At 37.6% G+C, this 24,903-nt stretch overlaps 1 protein-coding gene across 1 annotated transcript in view; it reads left to right on the top strand.

Annotated features, from left to right (window-relative positions):
* The window catches only part of Apool (apolipoprotein O like), a 62,201-nt gene that overhangs the window by 809 nt on the left and 36,489 nt on the right, over positions 1-24,903 (top strand). The window contains exon 2 of the mRNA XM_006995648.4: positions 23,064-23,168. Within this exon, the coding sequence (XP_006995710.1) occupies positions 23,064-23,168 (105 nt within the window). The remainder of the gene's footprint in view (positions 1-23,063; positions 23,169-24,903) is intronic.

The following is a 24,903-nucleotide window of genomic DNA, read 5'->3' as shown; positions in this document are numbered from 1 at the left end:
ATACTTTCCCTTGAATTACGGACCTCTCTCCTAACTGGACTCCACTCCCTCCATTCCTCTGATGGAATCCATTTTCTCCTGTGCTGCTATAATACTTACACCAAGATGAGACTCGTACCTCTGCTTTAAAGCCTTTATAGGCTCTCCATTATCAGCTCTCAGGGGTCAGGTTACACTTCTAGATAACAACACTTCACCTAGCCTCTGCTTTCCAGCTTTCTTTCCTGTTACCCAGGAATCCCCCCTTTGTACTTCTTACTTTATCTCTCCATGCCCCTTTTTACCTGCTCTTTCTGCAATTCCTAAAATGCCCTTGCCCATTCTCATTTACTTTCTACCAGGCATGTCCAACCAACCTTTTGATAATGCAACCGACCTGTCATCTACTAAGTTTATTCTGGAGAATCACAATCAAGTTACAAAAAAAAAAAAAAAAAAAAAAAAAAAAAAAAAAAAAAAAAAAAAAAAAAAGCAAAATCAAACAAAAACAAAAAAATACCCCAAACTTATAATGTTTTAATACATTTACAATTTTGTATTGGGTAGGATGTGGTCTGTAGGCCACAGGTAGGACATGCTTGTTCCCTTTGGTAAGGGAGTGACATTGACCAACTGTAGTGATCCACACAAGATAGTTATTGACAACCATACTGATAAGTTATTAGTTCTATGTCCTTTTTTTGATGGCCAAACCAAGAGCAGTGGGTTTGTGACTCTGAAAAGTTTCTTGGTGTCCAAGTTCAGGGGTACAGAGCTTTTAAAGGCAAAACACACAGAGATACATCAAGGTTAGATGAGGGTCACAGTAACCTTGAAACAGTTATTTCTGGCAGAATATAGTAGTTATTTCAGACATAACTTTCCAGTTATTTTAGTTAATATATCTGGACTATGGTCAAGGCCATGGAAATCTCACATGTGTTGTTGCCAAGGCAGACATGACCATTTTGGGGAGGGGGTAAAGGGCTGAGAACTATCTAAGCAAACAGAAAATGGAATAGGAACAGGATGGCATTACCTTAGTCATTTCATTCCCCCATTTTTTAAAAATTATTTTTAAATTTTTTATCTTGGCTGAGGGGTAAATACTGGTTCCTGAAGATCATTAGCCTAACAGAGGGAAGTTTTTGTCTGATGAACTTTAAAAGGCAATTTATTATAGAAGGCCCTATAGCAAGTTTTATAAAAAGGACGGGTAAGGGAACACCTAAGGCAGTGAAAAGTTGTGAGCCATGGGTTTTAATCAGATGTTTTATGGGACCAGAAATTATTTAATTTATGTTTTTGATCTAAGTTATTTTAAACTTTTTATAAAGTTTTTTTTAATGATAACTTTTGATTTGTTAGCATAGAAGCAACAAGTTTTTCCTAGCATCACACAGTCTTCCCTGGGGCATGAAAATGAAGTTTAAGCCTTGACTGTTTGTCAAGACTCTATCTGGGCATGGAGTGTAATTGAAGGTGTCTGATGTCTATCTATTTGATAAATTATCTGTTGTAGGCTCTTTTCCCCTCATTAGAGCCATAGTGTTCAAGGCAGTAGTCCCTATCATCTCTATTTATACCATTATTGGGACGAGGAGAGGGGCAGCCTCCTGTATTGCCGGTGGACACATTTTTCCAGTAGTGCTCACAGCTAAGAAAAGGTCTCATGTGGCTGTTCAGGTGCTGTTAGCAAGGTGGGAGTCATAGATGATCTAGGCAATTTCTCCAAATGGTTGTTTCAATTACATAAGGAAATTGACTTAGGGTTAAAGTGTATTTCAGATTCCCAAAACTGGGCCACCCATGTGGGCCCAGTGTCACTTCCAGTTTTGGTCCCGGGTTCTCAAAGCACCCCCAATCCAGCTTATTGACTGACCTTTGTAAGGCTTATTAATTTCAACTACTTCTTTTTGTATGCCATGGTCTCCATGGTAGTACGATGGAATATTTTGTGGTTTGGGTGCCAAATCCAGGTTATGAATTGCCTCTGCCGTGGCTACTGCAAACTATTGGTTGTGCACACCAGGAGCAGCAGCAATCAGGTAAAACAGCCACAGTGGGGGTCAGCACCAACTAGGGTCCAATGAATAAGTCACTGGAGGTCTAGAGTCACTGTGGGCTGCACTAGCCAGAAGAGGTCTGACTTCTGTGGTTACCCCCCGCAGCTTCGGTGGTAATCTGTGCTCATCTGTGATAAACCTGCTCTGGTAGCCTGTATTATGCAGCAGTTAATGGTGTGAAGCAAATGGTGTTATCCTGCTACTGCGCAGTAAAGGAATAATAGAAGGCTTCTGTAGCAGTGACATTTGGCTAGACATGAATCTTTTGCTCTTTTTCCTTTGGCTAGGAGAAAGTCCCTCTGAGGAAAGCCCTTGTCAGCTTTATAGTTGTCAGTCATCCTCTCTCTTACATTGTCCTTCAAATAGCAAGCTAGAAATCTGAATGCAGATGTTTCAGCAGAGAATTCCTTGCCAAGTATAAAATAGTTATCATGGATTAACAAAAGCTGTCCTAGCCATGTGGGGTAGTGCACATCTTTAATTCCAACTCGGGAGGCAGAGGGCGATGGATCTCTGAATTTGAGGTCAGCCTGGTGTATAGAGCAAGTTCCTCTATATAAAGAAAAAAAAAAGCTATCCTTCCAACTCCCCCATCCCTGCCATGTGTTAGAAAATGGAGTCTCCACCTTCATCTCCTCCTCTTCCTTCTCTCCCCCTCCCTTTTCTTTTTAATAACCTAATGAATTAAGCAGGGTATAGGGTGTGGAATCCTCCATTGGAGAATGGTCTCCATACTTGGGGTTAGACCACTGAGGAAAACTGACTCTCCCTTCTCCTGTGGTTATAAACTGTCCATGGCACCTTGTTAGGGCAGAGGAGACCCTTTCCAATCCTTGTTGGAACTTTGACTGGCTTGAGGTAGGGTAGGCGAACAGAGTTTTTGAATTCATGGTTAACTCCAGCATGCATCCAGAAGATGTTTCCCAGTGGTTTTCTTACCTTCCAGTTTTTGGTGGTGGTGAGTCTTAGGGGACAACGAGTGTGATGGAGATAGCCGATTTCGGGCTGAGCACTCCTTAGATGTTTGCTTATCTCCTGTGGTGGATCTAGTTGTAGTTTTTTAGAACTATACAAATTGATTTTCAAAGAGGCTGAAGTAGTTTATACTCACACCAGCAATATACAAGGGTCCTTTCCCCGCACAGCCTCACCAGCATTTACTGTCATTCCTGGATGCTGGGCATTTTGACTGAAGTTATCTTAAATTGGATTGTTTGTTTGTACCCTCCAGTCTCCCAGAAGTGATCCAGCCTATAGCTCACATGTACATTGATTGGCTTGGTTGAATACACATAGCAAAAATCACAACAAACACACTAACTCCAGATGCCCAGGTCTTGTCAGGAAAACACATGCAGTATGAAAACCAACACAGTATGTCCCCACATCTCAAAGCATATTCTCATAGTTTCTCACAAGCTTTTATTTTTAATTTCAACCTTTTGAAGTTGACTTTTTGAAATGCTGATGAGCAAGGACCAAATTGTACAAGTACATTTTTTGTTATTATTGTACTTGGGTTGTTTGTATTGTTGTTCAGTTACCACATTTTCCCCAAGAGTTTTGCAAGAAAATACAGTGTGTGTGTGTGTGTGTGTGTGTGTGTGTGTGTGTGTGTGTGTGTGAATTTCCTTTTTCAGTAAAGTATTTGCTCTTTGTTTTCTAATATAATAAATAACACTGTGGCTGAAGGACTTTTTGTTCTTAGTAGATTTAATGATACTTTATTTTTTTAGAGATGATTCACTTACCCACTATTTGCAGAAGAAAATAAGCACCCTGATATATACAGGTCCTCTGTTAGTGACACACTGGTGATTACTCTAAAACAGGGCACTCTTGTCTAAGACTTTTATGTTGCTGCCAAGAAATAGCTCCTGGTCTGTAGCTCCACGGTGAAGCATTACTACCTTTTTTTTTTTCTTTTCAGTTTCAGCTACCAAAAATAGTAGTATATCTGTTAAAGTAAAGAATGAGTTTAGTGACATTTGTTATTATCACAGACTTTAGTAAGTTGTGTTTTCATGGATAAGAAAGATAGTGTAAGCCTCTTCTTTATGACTCAAAGGAGTATATGGAGATCAGTGAAAATTATATGGTCATTAACTCAGGCTACTGAAGATCTTTCTCACAAAGATGTAAAAAAAAAGATTTTGGCAGAAGCGTGCTCTATTGACAGCATTCCCTTTTACTGCAGGTCACAAATATACTGTTTGTGGTTGCTTGGTAATATGTTTTAGAAAGGATTTTATCATTATAGGAGAGGCTGGACCAGAAGCTATATTGTGAAGGTCTTGTATTTTGAGATATAAATTCCCATAATTAAAAAAGTGATATGTCTGTTATATGTCCCTTGCTTGTAAAACTAATCTCTTACCAATTATATTGTATCTAATAGTCATTAGTTTATTCTGGAGCACTTCTTGATCTTTCAAGTCAATTTCTGTTCTGCTCCCTACCTGTTATTTCATCAGTTGTGTATGTATGCCTCTATGTTTATTTTCCTCTGGTGTGTACACACTAACTCTTTAGAAAGAGGTTATCACCCAGAAAGAACACTACTGGTATAGTTAGTTAGTTACACTTCCCCCTTCTCTGCTGAAAAGACAGATATTGGGAAAGAAAGAAGAACTAGAAAATAGAGGTTTAAAAAAAGAATTGAAAAAAATATAATTTGGAACAAATGATAGTGGAAAAATAAAGAGTGAGTGAAGGAATTGATTACAAAGAAGAACAATGATTAAAAACAAGAGGTAGGTAGGCTGCTTTTTCCTTTAGCTAGGTTGGTGAAATATAACTTTCCATTGTTTTCTACTCCAATCTAGTGATCCAGAGTTTACATATGTAGCTCTGTGGTGATATAGTTCCCAAAGAATAAATGAAAACATAAAAAAAGCGCCAATTAAAAGTAGAGAGCAGATAAAGGAGATTTATTCACTGCAGCCACATTAAGAAGAGGGACCAGTATACCCAATTATTCCCTCAAATCCTTCTTCGGTGTCCTGAAGTTATGTAAAGTTTAAATAGAGGCCAAGGATATGCACACCTAAGCAGTCCCAGTCTAAGTATGGTCCTGCCTGTTGACCCATCACTGAACTTCAGTTTCATCATGTAAGGTGGTTGGCAAGTTGTTAGAACTGTGTGAAATCTCTCTCCAGGAGACAAGTTTCCCATTTGACTGAGGCCTCTTCCTTCTTCAAGGATGAAATTTCGAGGGGAAAATTACCATATCTTTTTTTAGTAGTTTGATAGTCAAATTGAGAGGCAAATCTCTTTAGAATATCTTCATTTCTTCTAAACTTGTTACAACAGTCTCTTTTCACTGTTTTTTTGGCCTACACAAAATGTAGTCTATTAGCCGGGTGGTGGTGGCGGCGGCGGCGGCGGCGGCGGCGCACGCCTTTAATCCCAGCACTCGGGAGGCAGAAGCAGGCGGATCTCTGTGAGTTCGAGGCCAGCCTGGTCTACAGAGTGAGAGCCAGGAAAGGCACAAAGCTACACAGAGAAACCCTGTCTCGAAAAACCAAAAAAAAAAAAAAAAGTGGTCTATTTAAACAATATTTAAAATATTTAAGCAGTTATACTACAAGTATATTTTCACTAGGGAACTCACTAATGAAAAGATTATTGGTTATTCTAGCTAAAAGTATATTGATCTGAATAGAAAATACTATTTATGTATTTGATACAGTATGATTACTTTTACCAAGTCTTTTCCATGTTATATGTGAAGTTGAGTTCTTTCTTTAGTGAAAAAAACAGTTATGCTCTGTTGGCACTAAGAAGTGATCTTCAAAAATTTGAAATTTGGGCTAGAAATATGTTATAAATTAATATCCTCCTTTTTCAGTATTTCAAACATTTTATCTATTTTAATGTTTCCTTCTTAGAGTGTGAGAATTTTTGTATTTATCAAGATAAAATATTATTTTAGTCTTGGAACCTATGAGCATGTGCAAAATTTTCAAAGTAAATACATTTTGGGAGAAGATGTTTTACAATAGCCCTCCTGTTTTTCAGAAAGTTAAAAATTAATAGCATTGATTAACCTTAAGATTTTCAGTTGTTTTGTAGTTGATTTTAATTGCTACTACAAATAGACTTTCAATAGCTGTTACATAAAAGAGCTTACTAGATTCTGTATTTTTACTACCTTGTTTACAGTTATGGATCCTTCATTATTTGAATATGAAGTCATTGGTAATCCAAAGTCCATTGGGCTCAGAGAAACATACTGCTACCCAACAGAACTCTATTTTAGGAGAGAAAATGGGTTGCATGCATTCAAAAATAATAATATAACATTATATTTGTAAGTTCCAGATTATTGCTTTATACAAAGAGTTATATGAATTTGGAGAGATGGATTTGAGTGAGCCAGTGGAACATGAGCTAGTCTTTCAGAGCAGGGTAGAACTAAGTAAGCATATTAATGATGTCTCCTTTTGAGTACCTGCTATTTGCCAGGTATGTTAGTTCCAGGATTTGGGAAGTCGTTCTAGTAGGGAAGATGAAGGGAGTCTATGTACTGAGAGAAACGAGTGTGCTTTACATGTTTGAGGCCTGGAAAGATTCATTTAGCTAGAGTCAAAGGGTGTATGGGCAGAGGTGAATAAAGATGCTTGTTGAGGTGGGAGAATGAAGCAGTAATTTAGAAAGATTAATTTAGCAACTCCATACAGCTTATTTAATTGTTTTGAAATTTTGTAACATATGAACCCTAAACTGAAAGCAACTTGAAAGGTATCTTCTTGAGTGTTTCTGTTCAGTGTTCCTTACCTATATCTTTATGAGCTGTGCAGAGCCTCATTTTTCCCTGCATATAATGCACATGTGTTTACATGTGTATGAAACATGGCCTTCAGGTAGTTTTTAAAATAAAATTGCTATTTTTGACAGTGTATAGTATTTGTCTGACCTTGATATCCATAAACTGAATCAAGTTGACTATGCCAATCTTTTGCTGTTTCTGAAAGATTCTAATTATATTGGTTATATATATTTTTATTTTTATTTTTGTACTTCTTGGATTTTTATTTACCTAAGATAAATTTTCAAGTACCATTCAGTAATAACTGCAACACCATCTAGAGTCATAACATGTTTAGAAATTCCAAAATAATTTAGTTTTTTCACATAACATTTTAATTAAAATATTCAGTGTTTAAAATATGTTATCATTCTAGTTCTATTACTGAATTATGCAGCCACATTAAGCTGAGCTGTTTGTTCTGGTTATCTTATGATTGGCCTTTTAAGTGCTAGAGCTTTAATATTTATGCAAATCTCACAAGTACCATGTAATTCCCATCCATCTTAGACTAGGGAGTTAAACCCATTCTTCTTCACTCCTTCTCTTCTGTTTCCCAGTTTTGCTAATTGAACTATGTTGTGGCTGTTATAATATTTAAATGAAGTAGACTTGAATGGATAATTGAGCTCAGAAAGAATCTTAGAAATTGCTATCTGGAAAAGTGTATTGGTGTTGTTTGCTTTTTGTCTTCATAAGTGTGAACAGAATGTATACAACTTGTTGACTTTATGGGCAGGCTTGGTGATTTGCTCAGTGAATAGAGACAGCCTTTTCCCTCAGTGTTTTTTCAGTCCTTCAAGGACCTTACAGAGTACTTGTATCTATTTACTTACCTGACCCTTTCAAAATATTATGTATACTTTCTGCACTATTAGCATACTTTCCCATGCAGAGGAAGCATTCAGAAAATGTTAATTATCTACCACTTTTACATCACAGTGTATTATTAGACCACATTTTTTGTGAGCACATTCGTCCTAAGGTGTGTCACACATCACTACTTGCTGTTAGTGTTTCACAATATTTAGATTTCAATAACATACTAGCTCCTGTGCTCATTTTAAATGGCATTTGAATGTGGGCAACAGAGCACAGAGATGGAAGAATCTAAACTTTTTTTAAAAGTGGGAGGCAGAAAAATGATATTCAATGTGGTCACATTGGGAAGAAGGACAAAGAAATCTAGGGAAAACCTACAAGTCCATCTTTAGAAACCTGCAAGTCTGTCTTGGAGGCCTGAAGTGAGATTAAATTTAAAATAGAAGGCCTAGGATTTGCACAGCTAAGCAATTCCAGACAAGGTGTGGTCCTGCCCACCATTGGTTCATCCTTGTCTGGGATTAGTCTCATTCTTTAAGAGAGTCCAACAAGTTGTTGTTAGAACTATATGAAATTCCTTTCCAAAACACAAGTTCTCCCTCTGATTGGGCTTGTTCCTTGTTCCAGCATGAGATTCCTGGGGAAATTCCCATTTCTTTGGAGTTCATTGCTTCAGTTGTGGGAGAGTCAGATTGAGAAACACAAGTCTCTTTAGAATAATAGCTTCATTTTCTGTCATGCCAGTTATAATTCCCCACTTTCTGTCTAATACCTCAGTCTTGAGGTAGAATATGTCTCTTTGAAAAAATATAATAAGCAGAATTCAAGTAGGGACCAACATCAAAACACATTTAGTTAGTGCCAGGTAGCAATGCCTAAGAAACATTTTTTAATAACCTTTTGGCTTTCAGTTACTTTTGGAAGAGCTGACAAAGCAACTTCATTTTGTTCATTAAGGATAGGGTGTCATCATGAAGCCTAGATTGACCTCAAACTTAAGGTCCTCCTGTTTCAGTTTCCAAAATGCTGGGATTATGGGAAAGCGCTACCAGGACCAGTGTGACATTATTTCAGTTTTGACTACTTCCTGTTTGTTTCCAAATGATATTCTCTGAAGGCATTACTAATTAATCATCTGGTAGTTTGTTCTCCATTTATTCTCTGAGGTCAGAGAAGATTTGTCTTGGTTTGTCTAAATTGATCCACATTGAACAGGGCTGGTAAGTGACAGATGTCAATGAATTAGTGCCAATAATCCCTTTAGGCTCAATTTTAGGTAGCTGCAGTATAGAAGAAGCAGCTTTGATCACTGGCATGCCTGAAGTTCTTTCTGCTTGTCCTGTGGGTAATGTCCTAGCATTTCAAAAATGATTGGGGTCTTTTGTCAGAAGCTGTACTTCTGTAGAATGTTGACAGTTTAGTGACAAGGCTTAAAGAAACATAACCATCAAGAGGAAAACTATTTTGAAAATTAATTGTAAATATTTATAAATATCTAATAACTGTTAATCTTTACAATGTTTACATAGTTTGAGGCATCTATACATGTAAAACATCAAGTAACAATTAGCATAATTATACAGAAGTACTATATGGAAGCTATTTCTAAAGCAAAATGTAGAATCTTTGGTTTAGTAGAATAAGTCTATAGCACTGACAAAATCTCTTAAAAATTTGGGGAATAGTGATAGTTATTACAAATAGATTATATACAAGTATATCTAACTACAATAGCAAAATACTTATTATAAGAGTATATATTATATATAGAGATATATGTATGTGTTAAATATATAAAAATTTAATAAACATTATAAGAATATTATATATAATAGCTCCAGGTTTTAATTAGCATGATTGTCCAGAATGGCTATTTTTAATGCCCTTTTAAGTATGTAAGAGAGTAAGAGGTCAGCATTATACCATACATATAATTAAACCATTGTATCCAGAGAGTGGGAGGGTCTCTGAAGTCCCATCATTATAAATGCCAGTTGGTTTTAGGAATCAGCAACTAAAGAGACTAAAGAAAATATGGTGATATTTTCTTTGTGCTGAAATGTGATTTTATTCGTATATTAATAAATAAAGTTGCCTGGGGGTCAGAGCTAATAGAAGCCATAGCAGAAGCTGGGCGGTAGTGGTGACACCTTTAATCTCAGCTCTTGGGAGGCAGAGCTAGGCGGATCTCTGTGTGTTCAAGGATACAGCCAGCATGGAGACACACGTCTTTAATCTCAATACCAACCATAGAAGACCTGGAGGTCTGTACAGACAGGCAGTGATGAGGAAGTCATGTGGTGTAGCTAGATTTTTCTCTCCGGCTCCCGCCAAGCCCTGGCAGTCCCTTAGCCCACTTATAAAATAAACACACAGATACTTATATTATTTGCAAACTGTATGGCCGTGGCAGGCTTCTTGCCAACTGTTCTTATATCTTAAATTAACCCATTTCTATAAATTTATATCTTGCCACATGGCTTGTGGCTTACCAGCATCTTCACATGCTGCTTGTCATGGTGGCAGCTGGCAGTGTCCCTCCGACCTTCCTGTTCCCTCAATTCTCCTCTCTGTTAGTCCTGCCTATACTTCCTGTCTGGCTACTGGCCAATCAGTGTTTTATTTATATAGAACAATATCCACAGCACTTCCCCTTTTCTTCTTTTTCAAAAAGGAAGGTTTTAACTTTAACATAGTAAATTACATATAACAAAACAATTATCGAGCAAGAATTACAGTTACAATATTAAAGAAGATATCCTATTTATCTTATATTTGTGAGTTTAAGGTTTTATATTTAACTTATCTTTTATCATAACTAAGGAAAATTATAACTATCTAGCTCTAACTACATCAAAGACCTCACAAGGATATAATATTACCTGAGAAATGGGAGAATGATGTAAGCAACTTTCAGGAGTCTTGCAGGGTAGACAGAGACAGCTGGCAGCCTGAAAAGTCATCCAAAGTTCTCTTGTAAAGTTGGGGCATCTGTCTTTAGCCCACAGGGCCAGAGTCTCCGTGTCCTGTAGAATGTCTGGCAGTTTCCTCTGCAAAGCAGGAACCTGAAGGACCATTTTTTCAAGCAAAGTTAGTGGTCACCTTTCTATGGGTCCTTTATGTCCAGTCGATACATTTTTTAAGCAGTCCAGGCAAGAACAGTTTCTTGTCAAAATGGCTATTTTTGTCAAGGTGAAGATAAATTTTAAATGGAGTGTCTTTGATGTCCATCCTCCTGTCTGAAGTAAATCAGTGCTGCCAGGAGCAGATATGTCTCACTGTCCAGAAAGTCTAAATTTTTAAAAATATTTTAAATGCCATATTTTGTAGGTCTTTGAAGTGTTTGAAGATTACCTGTCTATCTGAAATATATCTATGTATACCTAACTTAACTAACATGTTACAAGTTTGACTATCATAGAAGACTAATTATCTGTATTTTTTAAGACATGAAGCAGGAACCTGGTTTGGGCTCTGTTTAGAATTGGTTATTAAATATTCTCAGGTTTAAGGTGGAAACTTGAGCTGTTGGGTGCTATTTGTAGCTGGATTTTTCTCTCCAGGTCCCGCCAAGCCCCGGCAGTCCCTTAGCCTACTTATAAAATAAACACATAGACACTTTTATTATTTACAAACTGTATGGCCATGGCAGGCTTCTTGCTAACTGTTCTCATGTTTTAAATTAACCCATTTCTATAAATCTATATCTTGCCACATGGTTTGTGGCTTACTGGCATCTTCACATTCTGCTTGTCATGGTGGCGGCTGGCAATGTCTCCCTTTGCCTTCCTGTTCCCTCAGTTCTCCTCTCTGTTAGTCCTACCTATACTTCCTGTCTGGCTATTGGCCAATCAGTGTTTTATTTATATAAATCAATATCCACAGCAATGTGGTTGGGTTTACAACCAATGAGAAGGCAGAACAGAAAGTCTATAAAAAAGACAAACACAAGAATTAGGTCTCTTGGCTGAAGAGGACAGCAGCAGCAGTGATGCGTAAGGTTTTTAGCTCTTAGCTCTGACCTCTTGGGCTTTCATCTCTGCATTGGCTCTGTGTTTCTTATTTAACAAGACGGTTACATTTACATCAAGGTCCAATATAACATGAAAATATTCCATCATTTGTATTGGTTATTTCTTTAAAGAACACAGTTAGGTGAAGCTATGAGGGTGGGAAGAATATATTTTTTTGGCATTTGAAACAGCCCATTTACCTAACTATCAAATTATTTATTCATGTTTATTAAATATATACATCATGCTTATTGCTGCATATGCCAGTGGCCGAGACAAATATCATAAGCTTTATTAGTTATTGGAGAGAGAGAAAAGATGTTTTCCTAAGTTGAGAAATGCAGGGTTTGTAGAGGACACATTTTAGGGTTATGTTGTCCAGTGTAGGACTCAGAGGAGTCTTTCAGGATGAAAGAAAGGGTTGGGAAGAATTTTTTTGTTAGTTCTCCATAATCCCTAATCTTTGAGTTGTTTCTCATTCATATCCAGGATAATGTCGGGCCCATGGTCCAGGACAAGCTGTGCATATTCTGGCATGCTGTGCCCATTGCTTAGACTGGCTCTGGCTGGCTACAATCTGTTAACTGTCTCCCCTTCCACACTTGGTTGTTTAGAAGTCACTGTGCTGAGCAATCACACTTGTAGGTTATTTTACATGTATGAACCTTACATGCTTTTAAGTTTGTAAATGGTGTGCAATAAGGCTTAGATGCACAGCTATATATGTTTCTAGTCACAGATACATGAGGCATCAATTGTAGTAGAGTCAATTTAAATTAGTTACTTACAAAGTAGTTATTTAAAAGACTTCAATGTAAAACCGATCCTGAAATGAGTTTTGACTTTGTGAAGACACTTTTCTAAGTAGCCACAAGTCCGAAATTCAAACAGCAAAAAATATAAGTCAATTTTTAAGCAAAACATAAAATCTTGCTTTAAGTTTATCACAAAGAGTAAGACAATCTGGTTAACAACTTTTGGTTGTTTTAGATTTAAGAATTAAGTTCTCGTTTTACATTGGTACCTTTACATTAGAGCATTAACAATTTTGAAGTAGATGAATCTTATTAGTTCTCAAACTGGAGTTTTATAATTGGGGTGAGATACCAATTTTTTATTTTGTATTTTTTTTAGCCTTGGTATAAATCTGTGTTAAAGACAGACTAGATTTTAAAAGTAAATACAGAAATATCCAAAACTATCAAGTTTTAAATTGTCAGAAATTAAAAAAAAAGTGTGGTGGGGATGTTCATGGAAATTAGAAGAAGGTATCAGATTCCTTGGAGCTGAAAGTATAGGCCATTTTGAGCGGCCTGATAGTGGGTGCTAGGAACTGAACTCTGGTCCCTGGAAGAGCAGGACTTAACTCTAAACTACTGAGCCATGTCTCCACACTTGATCTTAGCCAAAAGGCCGAGAAGCGATGAGCCATGTCTCCAGCCCAAACATATTTTTTTTTTGCTTCACGAAATAGAGGTAAAAAGCAGCTAATTCTGACTGAACTGTAAAGATGGGAAAATGTCCCTGGAGAAAATGTTCCTGCTGGAAAATTCCATCTTTCCTGTCCACTTAGGGTCAGCTCAGTGCTAGTGGCAGACACCCCCAAAATGTGTCTTAAGTCCATCTGAGTTGCCATTTTGTTATTGAACTTGGGGAGTCACAGCCTGTCCCCCAAGCCAGGTACAGACACCTGTCCTCACCAAGGTAATTAGAAGAGTCAAATTAAGAGTGGAGAGCAGAAAACGGAAATTCGTGGATAAAAGAACCCAGTGACCTCACCCAAGTCTATTTCCCAGCATCTGATACTGGCTATTGAATTATAATGAAGATTTACAAACTCAATGTATGCCAAGTTCCTGGGAACATGCTAAGTGCTCCACAGACACAGAACTCGGTGTCTTCAGAGAACCTTTATGTGACTGGAGGCATTGTAGTAAGGTATGGCACAATACTGCAGTACTTCTACCAGAGAGCAGAGCCATTCCTCATCTCATTTTAACTCTCTACATTTTTTCTTCCTTTTCACTACCATCATTTGCTCTGCATCTGTTCTTTCTTTTATTTCCTGTCATTTCTTTTACTTCTTGACTGGTATATTCATTAATGGAGCTTTTTATAAAGACAGCCACTGGAATGCCCTTGTCTCAGTTCTTACCTCTTTCTTTCAGTTAGTTATTGATGTTTCAGGAAAGCTTTTTGGACAGGATATTTTAAGTTATGTTGTCCTGTTTCCTTTCTCCTTCTTATGATTTTAGGACTTCACTAAAAGTTCTAGACAGCTGAAATCTTCAGAATATTTTACTTTCACATGTATCCTGTGTCTCTATTTGCTGTTATTGTTCTTATTTTTTTTAAAGTTAAGTTTTTTATTTGGATTTTATTCTTTGTGTACACACGACCATGTCTGTTGGTGAAACTAATATTATGGTGTGTCCCACAGGTTTGAGTTTTTTGTCTTTTTTTAATTTAAAAATGTTTTTTTTTTAATTTTACATATCAACCCAAGTTCCTCCTCCCTCTCTTTCTCCTGTCCCCCCTCTCACCTCCCATCCCCCACCCTAATCCACTCCTCAGAGTGAGTAAGGCCTCCTTTGGGGAGTCAACAAAGCCTGGCATACTAAATTGAGGCTGGACCAAGCCCCTCCCCACTCCAAGCACTGGGCGGAGCTCCTAGACTTCAGTCGAAGAGAGGGAGGAGGGATCACAGGAGCAAGTGAGGTCAAGATCAAGATGGGAAAAACTGCAAGGACAGCTGACCCAAGCTAGTGGGAGCTCACAGATTCTGGCCTGTCAGCTGGGGAAACTACATGGGACCAAACTAGGCCCTCTGAACAGTGGGTGACAGTTACATGGCTAGATGTGTTTGGGGAGCCCCTGGCAGTGAGACCAGGACTCATCCCAGGTGCATGAACTGGCTTCTTGGAACACATTCCCTAGGGTGGGATATCTTGCTCAGCTGTTATTGCTCTTTAATGCTTAGGTTAAATGGTTTTTTGTGAAGAAGACATTTTCTAGTGTCTGAACAAGGAAATGAATCTCATTTGTAATCACACTATTTGATTTTTAAAAATTAAATTATTAGTAAAGTTGTAGATGAATAAAAGAAAAATTTTCCTTAAGAATATGATTTTCTCCTTCCTTATTTTAGATGATTGGGGTTGTAATGAATTATGTGTCCCTATGACATTCTTAGGCTGGAAAAACAAAATTGGTATTCACATGTTTTATAAAATACATTTTAGAAAACTCAAGGTAATAGCAAATAATCACCATTGAAAACTGTTTATTGTAAAAAGTCAAAAGACTGGATAAAGATGATATAACTACTCTATATTTTAGATCTTGGCTCTGACATTTGTATAAGAATAACTTAATGATTTGCTATCACTAATTTGTACTAAAACATGTATCTGATACAAACCCAGAAATAAATTGGCTATAAGGCCTCTTAGATTTATTTGCTTCATTGTAAGATGGAAATGGTGAGGTTCAAAGTAGCATGAGAAGCCAAATCTAATTAAAGGGTTATGGGAAGCTTCATTGTGAGCCCTTATCTAGCAGTTTTGGGGTCTGGGAATTAATTAATCTGGTAAAAGAACTTGTAGAGCAAGTCTGCTGAGCTGAGTTCTGTGCCAGAACCCACGTAGGTAGGAGGAGAGAACAGGCTGCACACTTGTCCCTGACCACAATGTGTGCATGCACTGTGGCACCTGCACTACGCCCTCCCCCACCCCACGTGAACAGAAACCCAGAGTCATCTGTTCTGGAAAGGGATGTTTTGTGGAGCAGTGATGCAGAGTTTGGTCTGAAGAAGCTAGGAAAATAATGGATGACATGTTTCTTCAGAGATGGCACGGAGAGGGGATGGGGCAATTTGTTTTTTATGTTTGTATTCCCAGAACAGCTTCTGTGTTTTGTTTAAGACTGAGAAAAATGTAAATAAAATGTATGTTTGTTTTCTTATGATCACCATTCTCTAAATTATAGAGTTAGGCATCTTTCAGGAAAACCCATCCCATATGAGGATAAACTTTCTCATTTTTAGTATTTCCATTCTTCCTTCTTGGAAGAATTAACACCATTGTATTTCTTCACAGTGACCATGACTAGCTTTGCTCCCAGTTTCAAGGCAGCATATATATGCTCTGAATGGATAGATATAGAGTTAAAAATTGATATGAGAATAGTTTCATCTCTCCTTTTTGAAAGAATTACAAGTTATTAAATGTTGCAGCTCCAAAGCAGCACCGTTTAATAAAACTACCTTCAGTAACAGAAACTATCTTAGTCTGTGCTGTCCAGTACAATAGCACCAGAGACACATTGATCTATGGAGGCCTTAAAATGTGGCTTGGTGGGATAGAGGAGCTGCCTTTTCAATTAATTTTAATTCTAATTGTTCGTAGTATAAGTAGCACCTGTGATGAGGGCCCTAAGTATCTGCCCTAAACACTTCTTTTTTTTTTTTTTTTTTTTTTTTTTTTTTTTACAAATAAGGCATGACTAACTAGTTTTTGTCATATTTCCTTAAGCACAGATCTGTGACTAAACACAGTCATGCTATGAGTAGTAGCTAGTGCTATTTCTACATCTGAATGCTTCAACGCTTTCAAGTTGCTGATCAAATCATGATGAATATTTCTACTCCATCTATCGTGTTTAGTAATACTTTGTATTGCTTCTTTTCTTACCATACAAATTCTACTATCCTTAGCAAAACAGAAAACAGAAGGTCTAGCAAGATGGCTTTGTGGCTTAAGGCACTTGCCCCCATACCTGAAGATCTGAGTTTGAATCCCAGGGCTTACATGGTAGAAAGAGAGAACCAACTTCCATAAATTATACTCTGACCTTCACATATGTGCATGGCATGTCCATCCCCAGAACACACACAAAATAAATACTTGTTTAAAAAGAAAGAAGCAAGTAGGACTTCAGAATGAAGTTTTCAAATAAACTTGAGGGAATAGTTCTTTTTTTTTTTTTTTTTTTTTGGTTTTTCGAGACAGGGTTTCTCTGTGTAGCTTTGCGCCTTTCCTGGAGCTCACTTGGTAGCCCAGGCTGGCCTCGAACTCACAGAGATCCGCCTGACTCTGCCTCCCAAGTGCTGGGATTAAAGGCGTGCGCCACCAACGCCCGGCGAGGGAATAGTTCTTAATTGTATTGAATTTAGTATTAGCACTCATTATTTTGTGTGTATGGGTATTTTGCTTCTGTGTGTGTATGTACACCACTTGTGTGTCTGGTGCCCACAGAGGCCAGAAGAGAACATGGAACTGGAGTCACAGATGGTTGTGAGCTACCATGTCTATGCTGGGAATTGAACCCTGGTCCTCTCTCGAAGAGCAGCCAGTGTTCTTGACCACTGTGCCATTTCTCAAGCCCCTAACTTCATTTTTAAATTAGCACACACAGTATTAGAAAGCATAATGTCTTTTTAAATAGTGTGTTAAACTCGATGCTCTCCTCCCTTGCTTCTCCATTCCCCTTCCCTTCCCTGCTGCTACCTTATATTCGCCCCTCTCTGAGTCTTTCTGCTTCCCACGCTTCCTGCTTCCAGGGTACCTCATTAACTTCTAAATTGTTAGAAATTTTCTAAAATATTAAAATTCCCTTGTAGTTTCCATATTCACGATGTTTGATGTGAGTAAACATATGTTATAATCAGTGCAACATCACTAAATATAAAATATTCAGTGACTTCTGGTGACTTTCCCTTTTGGAGGAAAAGGGTGACAATAGCTTATTTGCTACAAAATTATATACTTGAAAATTATCAGTCATTTACCATCATACATTGTCATAATTAGAAGAAACTCTGGGTGCTTTGTAGTGCAACCTCCTTTGAAAAGTGGGGAATTTGAGGCATAGTATATACAAAAGGTCGGCTAGAACCCAATTTTTCTATTTCACAGCCTTGTGTTCCTTCAGTGATAGCATTTTTACCTTTGCCTTTTAGACCTTCACAAGCGAACTGGCCTCGGGGCACTGGAAAGTACGAAATTCTATTAAGCTGCTAATGGCTGTCCTATATTTTGATGACTAATCTCAACTTGTCACAGCTCATTAGGTACTAGAAATAGACTCACTAAGTTCCTGAGCCAAATATTTAAAAGCGTTTTATACTTGCAATATTGCAAGCACAATTGAATTTTACAAATCTCAATTTGAAGGACCAGCTGGCTGTTTGTATGAGGCACTTGTTGCATAGCTATATTCTAGTGTGCCAGCAGCTACTGAGGCATGTTACCACAGGTGTCTAAAATAGGATTTCTCTTTCTTTGAGCAAGGAGAAAGCACAATCACTTTTCTGAATTGTATTGATCAAAAGGCTAAATCTTGTGGTTGTAATTCTGTGAGGACAGATTATAATGTAGGCCAGCTTCAGTTTTCTCCAACAGTGAAACTATTCTAACCTGCCCACAGCATTTGCTGCTGCTATTAGATCTGACATTTTAAAATGTCATGGTGGATTTCCTGAGCAAAATTCTTTAGAAATGAAAGATACACTTGATTTTAGCCAAAAGGTGAAGAAGCGATCAAAAGTAAATGATAAACAATTAACTCACAGATTTCCTGGGCCCACATCTTTTCTCCTTGAATCTCCATATCAATCTAGCTATAGCTGTCATCGCTGCCAAAAAAAAAAAAAAGTCTGTATTCTACCTTTGTCCCTAAGGAGTTAATAGTCTACTTGAGGAGCAAATGGTCATGCCAGTGACACATGAAATAAAAAGCTCAGGATAAGAGTTATGGAGAAAGAAGACTACCTGTATAGACTGGAGATAGATTACAGAGAACATGAAAGGTAAAAAATGGTTTTAAGCAGTGTGTGAGGAAAGAGGAAGCCAATTTATTTTCTTGAAGCAGGATGGTGATCTGATTGACAATAAAATTATCTTGACTTGACAGAGGCAATTACACTTGGCTGGAGTTAGATGAGACTATAGAGTCGTGGCCATGGGCTAGGAGAGACTAAGGATGACAGCAATGATGATGATGATGGTAACAGCTAATATATACTGAAACCTTTCCTCTGTGTTAGTTCCTTTGTGATAGGTGACATTAGACATATGGACATTGACACATGAATTCACTTTCTCAGAGCCACATCATGAATAAAGAGTAGAGCCATAATTTACATTCAAATTTGACTCTGAAATCTGCCCTGTTTGTACTACTTTACCAAATAGATGAGAAGGGCTTGGGCTAGGTTGGTGGTTCCTATAGTCATTTGTGTATACCTATATTATTAACACTCATTGACATAAGCTGTTGCATTATATATTGTCTCTCCTATTAGACTGAGACTCTGAGAATGCGGATCAGAGCTTGCAACCCCAGTACAATTTCATTAGTGTCTATGTGATAATGTGTGCCTCTTCCTTATCCTTCCTCGTTATCCTTCCTCGTTTTTCTCCTACCTCTTCCTCCTCCTTGTATGTTGATTAGCTTTATCCAAGCATGAGTTACATGCTTGGATGTAACTGTGCTCCTGGCCATGAGGTCAGTGTTAATGAATCAATAAAATATATTAAATAAAATGTCCTGAATTAGAAATGAATGTGAAACAAGGTTATATATTGATGAAAATAAAACCAGTGAATCATGGGAAGCTAACCCTGGATTTTCCCCAGGAGCAGTAGTTCTCAGCTACTTTATAGAACAGAGCAATCACAAATAACAAGAATCAATTGTTTTCATTATAAAAATGCTGGTAAGGGATGAGTTGTACCGGAATGAGAGAGTTATGTGCTGTTTATCTTTGCTGTTTATAATCTTTATGTTACAGAATGCTCTTCCTAAGGCTTGCTGTCTTTTGGGAGGAACTGGTTTTAATACTCATTGGCTTTTAAAAAATCCTTTATAATTTGCCCTTGACAAATCATTATTTTTGCAGTTACAGATAGTTTTAACTCCAAGTTCTTTCATTCTTGTTAAAGCTAGACCTCCTCTTAATTTTAATGCTATTTGATTAATTGACAGCCTTATCTTATAATTTTATAGTATTCTTAAATTCTTCTGATACTTAAAAATACTTTTGTTTATTTGCTTTTATTTGTTTTTAAATCAGGAATTGACAGTTGTTTGTAGTGTTTCTGTTAAGGGTCAGATAATACTTTTGGCTCTGTGGAATATGTAAGGTCTCTAGTCACATATACTTCTTTGCTCTTCCTTTTACAAGCCTTAAAGTATGCTTTACAGTCATTTTGTTTAGCTCAAAGCTCAGTCCAGAATTGGGCCAGCATTGTAGTTTGCCAAGCCTTGTTCTAGTGTTTCAGTGTGCTATGCCATCAGCCACTCCATTTCACTGTTTTAACTTGTACTTAACAAGGATGAAGCATGCTAATCTGTTTTTGTTTTAGATTATAATTATCAACCAATTCATGTGAATTTATTTTAAAGTCTAGATAATATTACTGCATTGCATGAATTAATGTAACTACACTAAGAATAGTATGTAGAAAAGTGTCCATATATTACAATACTTACAAAGTGTTTTACTTTCTTTATATCTAGGGATTACTATCTTAGGAAAAAATAGTTTTTAAATACTGTAAGACTTGACCTATTTCACATAATCATCTTAGGGTTTTAGTAACAAAATTCCATAGGTTTGTAGGTGAGCATGCTTTGTGGCATCAGTTTTAATAATTTTGAATCGTTTAATGTAATTTTAATGATCTGGGTGATCATGAATACCTTGTGCGTCTAGGAACAACAGCGGAATTAGCAAGAAACATGAATATGAAAGTTCTTGTTATGTAGCCAGCCCTGATTTAGAACTTGTCTTCCTGCCTTGGCTTCCCTAGTGCTGAGATTATAACTGTTTGCCACTTAGAAGTAGTGGCATTAAACATTATGTGTGTGTGTGTGTGTGTGTGTGTGTGTGTGTGTGTGTGTGTGTGTTATGTGTATGAGTGTTTATTTGTATGTGAGTGCACAAGTATGTGAGTATACTTGCTTTTATGTGTGTATGGATAGGCCAGAGGTTGAGAGCAAGTGTCTTCTTGATCACTTTCCATGTTTAATTCACTGAGGTAGGATCTCTTACTGAGCCCAGAGTCCTGGAGCTCACCATTTTGGCTAATCTATTTAGGTAGCTTGTTCCAGGAGTTCTGACTCTGACTCCCAGGCTCTTCCAGCCATTTAGAGTGCGTGACAGGGATCCATACTCCAGTCTTCATATTTGTATGGAAAGTGCTTTATCCACAGAGTCATTTTGTGGCCAGACATTAATTTTTTACTAAAAATGTTTTGTTATTTATAAAACCTATGCTAAAAACCAATCAAATGAAATATACCTGTTAATTTTCTTTCATATTAAAATAATATTCTTTTTATTTTCTTTAAAATTGTATTTAATATATTAACTTAAAGTATATATTATTTGCTGCTGTATTTTGAAGTAAAAACTAGTTTTGCAGCTTCCTTGGAGTGAGATTTTGTTTCTTTATTTAAAAATATTAATTAAGCAAAATTTAAATGATGTGTATGTGGAGGGGGGCTGTCAGTGCAGGTGTTTAAGGAGGCCTAAGGCATTGGATCCCAGGGAGCTGAGTTACAGGAAGTTGTGAGCTGCTATGTGGGTGCTGAGGACTGAACTCAGATCCTCTGCAATATGTGCTCTTGACTGCTGAGCCATCTTTCCAGCCTCAGTGTTTCTTTTTAGTTTACAGCTTCATTTAAATTCACATACAGGGTATTAGACATCACGGCATTTTCAAACAGTATGTGTTTCAGTAGATTTTCTTCTCCTTTCCTCTTTTCCACTACCCTGCCTTGACCCCCAATTCTGTCCTGTACCCAGTTTCTTTTCCTCCTATTAGTCACTTGTGCTTTTGCTCACCCTTTTCCTTCCATGGTGTCTGTTTTTACCCTTTCTTGTTCTCTTTTCTAGTTTTATAGACTTTAAACACATTTATAGTCATATGAAATTTGCAAAAAAGTAGATAGTTCTGGAAAGCATAATATTAACAAGGTTGCTCAAAATCTTCCATGTTTTTAAGTTATACTTTTATTTATTTATTTTGCATGTTCCAGGGTGTACATGTGTCACTGTGTTCATATGAAGGTTAGAGGACAACTTGTTTGTAGAAGTGGCTCTTTTCCTCTAATCTGGGTCCTGGAGATTGACTGCTGGTAGTCAGACTTGGTGGCAGGCACCCTTATTAGCTGAGTCATCTCAGCCTTTCATTTTTGATTGCATGTGTGCCTGTGTGATATGTGTGTGTTAGTGCAGTCCCCATGTGACATGGCATGATTGTGCCATGGTGTGATTGTGTCTGTCAGAGGATGACAACTGTTGGGAGTCAATACTCTATTTCACCTTTTCCAGGCAGGATTTCTCTTTTCTTTCTGAGGCATGGCATACTGTTGCTGGAGGGCTTCTCTCCAGGCTCCACCAAGCCCTGCAGACCCACAATCCACGTATAAAATAATCACTCAGACGCTTATATTACGTACAAACTGTATGGCCGTGGCAGATTTCTTGCTAACTGTTCTTACATCTTAAATTAACCCATTTCTATAAATCTATACCTTACCACGTGGCTGGTGGCTTACTGGTGTCTTTACATGCTGCTTCTCCTGGCGGTGGCTGCAGTGTCTCTCCTCAGCCTTCCGCTTCCCAGAATTCTCCTCTCTCCTTGTCCCACCTACTTCCTGCCTGGCAACCTACTTCCTGCCTGGTCACTGGCCATCAGTGTTTTATTTATATAGAGCAATATCCACAGCAGCATACTCCAAGTAAACTGGCCCAAGCGTTTCTGGGAGATTTTCCTGTCTCTACCTTCCATTTCCCCTAGGCTGCATTTCAGGTGTGCACTGCTGCATCTGGCTTTTTTATGTGAGTATCAGGAATTTAACTACTCAGATCATCATACTTGCAAGTGTTTTTACCTGCTGAACCATCTTATTGGCCTCTCAATTGCTTTTTGTGAGACATAGTTTTATGTTGCCCAGGCTGGCCTTAAACTTGTTATGTAGCCAAAGATCACCAATGAGCTCTGGATTTTTCTTCTCTGCCTCTTGAGTGCTAGTATTACAAGCATGTGCTACCTACCAAGGTAGGTTTATGTAGTATGGGAATAGACGATAGGACTTTGTCTATGCTAGGCAAGTAATGTTATTACTTCTAGGAGACTGTAGTAAAGATAAGAGCTCATATATGTTCATTTAAAATCAGACTTTGAAGAAGACAATAAGATTTTTGCACTACAATAGTTAGGACAGCACAAGGGGTTTATATAAATGTATAAAGTAATTTGAAATAGTTGAATATTGAATATATTTCCCAAGATTCTCCCAATACTTATCAGGACTTAGAAACAGATAATCTTTTCACTTAATGGTCATTTTGATGTTTTTCAGATGAGAAAATTGACAACCATGCCTGCAGGTCTGATGTATGCATCTGTAAATGTACATCTGGCCAAAGAAGAGGAACCCAAAAAGCAGCTAGTGAAACCAGAACAGGTAGGTATTTGGCCTACCAAAGTTTATGAATTTTGCATCATATAGGGATAATGGAAAAACTAGGTGTTTTTGCTACATCTATTATAATAGATGTTATCTATTTTATAAGTATAAAGAAATAGTTATGAGATATCTAAAATACATAGTATATTTAGTAGAAACACAAAATTGTAACTTAAAAATGGTGATTTTTTCTTAATGGCAAACCATTAAGAATGGGGTCTTCAGCCACAAAACTTTGCCCTACAGTTTGTCCTTCCTGAAGAATGTTCTGAGACTGGAGCCTAGCAGAATCCTCATCAAAGAGACCAGAGAGACTTCATCCAGCAACTGATGAGAGCAAATGCAGAGTCCCACAGCCAAACATTGGGCAGAGCTCAAGGTGTCCTGAGGAAGAGGTGGAAGAAGGATTGGATTGGAGGAACCAGAGGGATCAGGGACACCATGAGAACATGTCCACAGAATCCATTGATTGGGACCCATGGGGGCGGCAGAGATCAGGGAGCCTATAGGGGTCTGACCTAGGTCCTCTGCATATATGTTATGGCTGAGTAGCTTGGTGTTCTGTGGGATTCCTAACACTAGGAGCAGGGGATGTCTCTGACTCTTTTGTCTACTTATGCGACACTAGAGGAATCACTTTCTCATCAAAACTTATAATGTGTTGAGACTCGTGATGGTTTTGGGGTTATCCTAGAAGTAGGGCATTCCTTCTATTTCACCAGGATTGCCTGGCTTACTTTTTGGAGGCATCTTTTGCTTCCCATCCACCAACAGTGAGCCATGCACCTGGAGCTGTATTCAACTTGGCCTTTTTTCCATGAGTCCTTTTTCTCCATACTTGTTAGTTTCTTCTCATGCCTGTCCTATTTTGCTTTCTCTATGGCTGTGATAACACAATGACCAAAAGCAACTTGGGAAGGAAAGGTTTTGTTTTATCTTTAAAACTTACAGTCTATCATGGAGAAAAGTCAGGGCAGAAACCCAAAGCACCAACTGAAGCAGAGGCCTTGCAGGAATGATACTGACCTGCTTCTCCTAGCTTGCTCAGCTTGCTTTCTTATACCATGTAGAATCATCTGCCCAGAGGGGCTCCACCCAAAGTGGACTGGATCCTTCTACATCAGTTATTACTCAAAGAGTGCCCACCGCCTTGCCTACAGTCCATTCTGATGAAGGCACATGCTTAACTGAGGTTCTCTCCTTTCAGATGGCTCTAGCATATGTCAAGTTGAGAGAAAACTAACTAGCCTGTGACTGTGAGAATTTCTGATGCTCTTCTTTCCTTTATTTCTTTAGAATTTTAATCTGCCTTTTCTTATTCTGACTCCTCTCCTTCACCAGGTTACAGGGCAGCATTATCCAGTCTGCCACCTTATCTGAAAGGACTAAGATTTTTGAATAGCAAAACTAGTGGTTGTTTGCTATGTTATAGAACATACAGAATTCCCAAGTACATTTTAATTGGAATTAATTCATTTGCTTATTAAACAAGGCTGGTTGCTAGCTATATGCTAGGAAATATTTTTAAAAATCAGGATCTAATTTTTAAAAATTAGGATCTAATTTTGAGGAACTTAAAATGTCAAAAGGATGAAAATGTGATATACACACAGAATGCCAATGTATCTTTATTGTGTAATTTGGACAATACCGCTGTTTAAATCTACTTGTTAATACAATCTAAACCAAGTCAGAATACTTTGAATAAAGTGTTCTGGTTATTTTAAGTTTT

Source organism: Peromyscus maniculatus, chromosome X (genome assembly GCF_049852395.1).
Source record: "Peromyscus maniculatus bairdii isolate BWxNUB_F1_BW_parent chromosome X, HU_Pman_BW_mat_3.1, whole genome shotgun sequence".
Lineage (NCBI taxonomy): Eukaryota > Metazoa > Chordata > Mammalia > Rodentia > Cricetidae > Peromyscus > Peromyscus maniculatus.
Note: the sequence above shows the minus strand (reverse complement) of the source record. Positions and strands in the feature narration are given on the sequence as shown.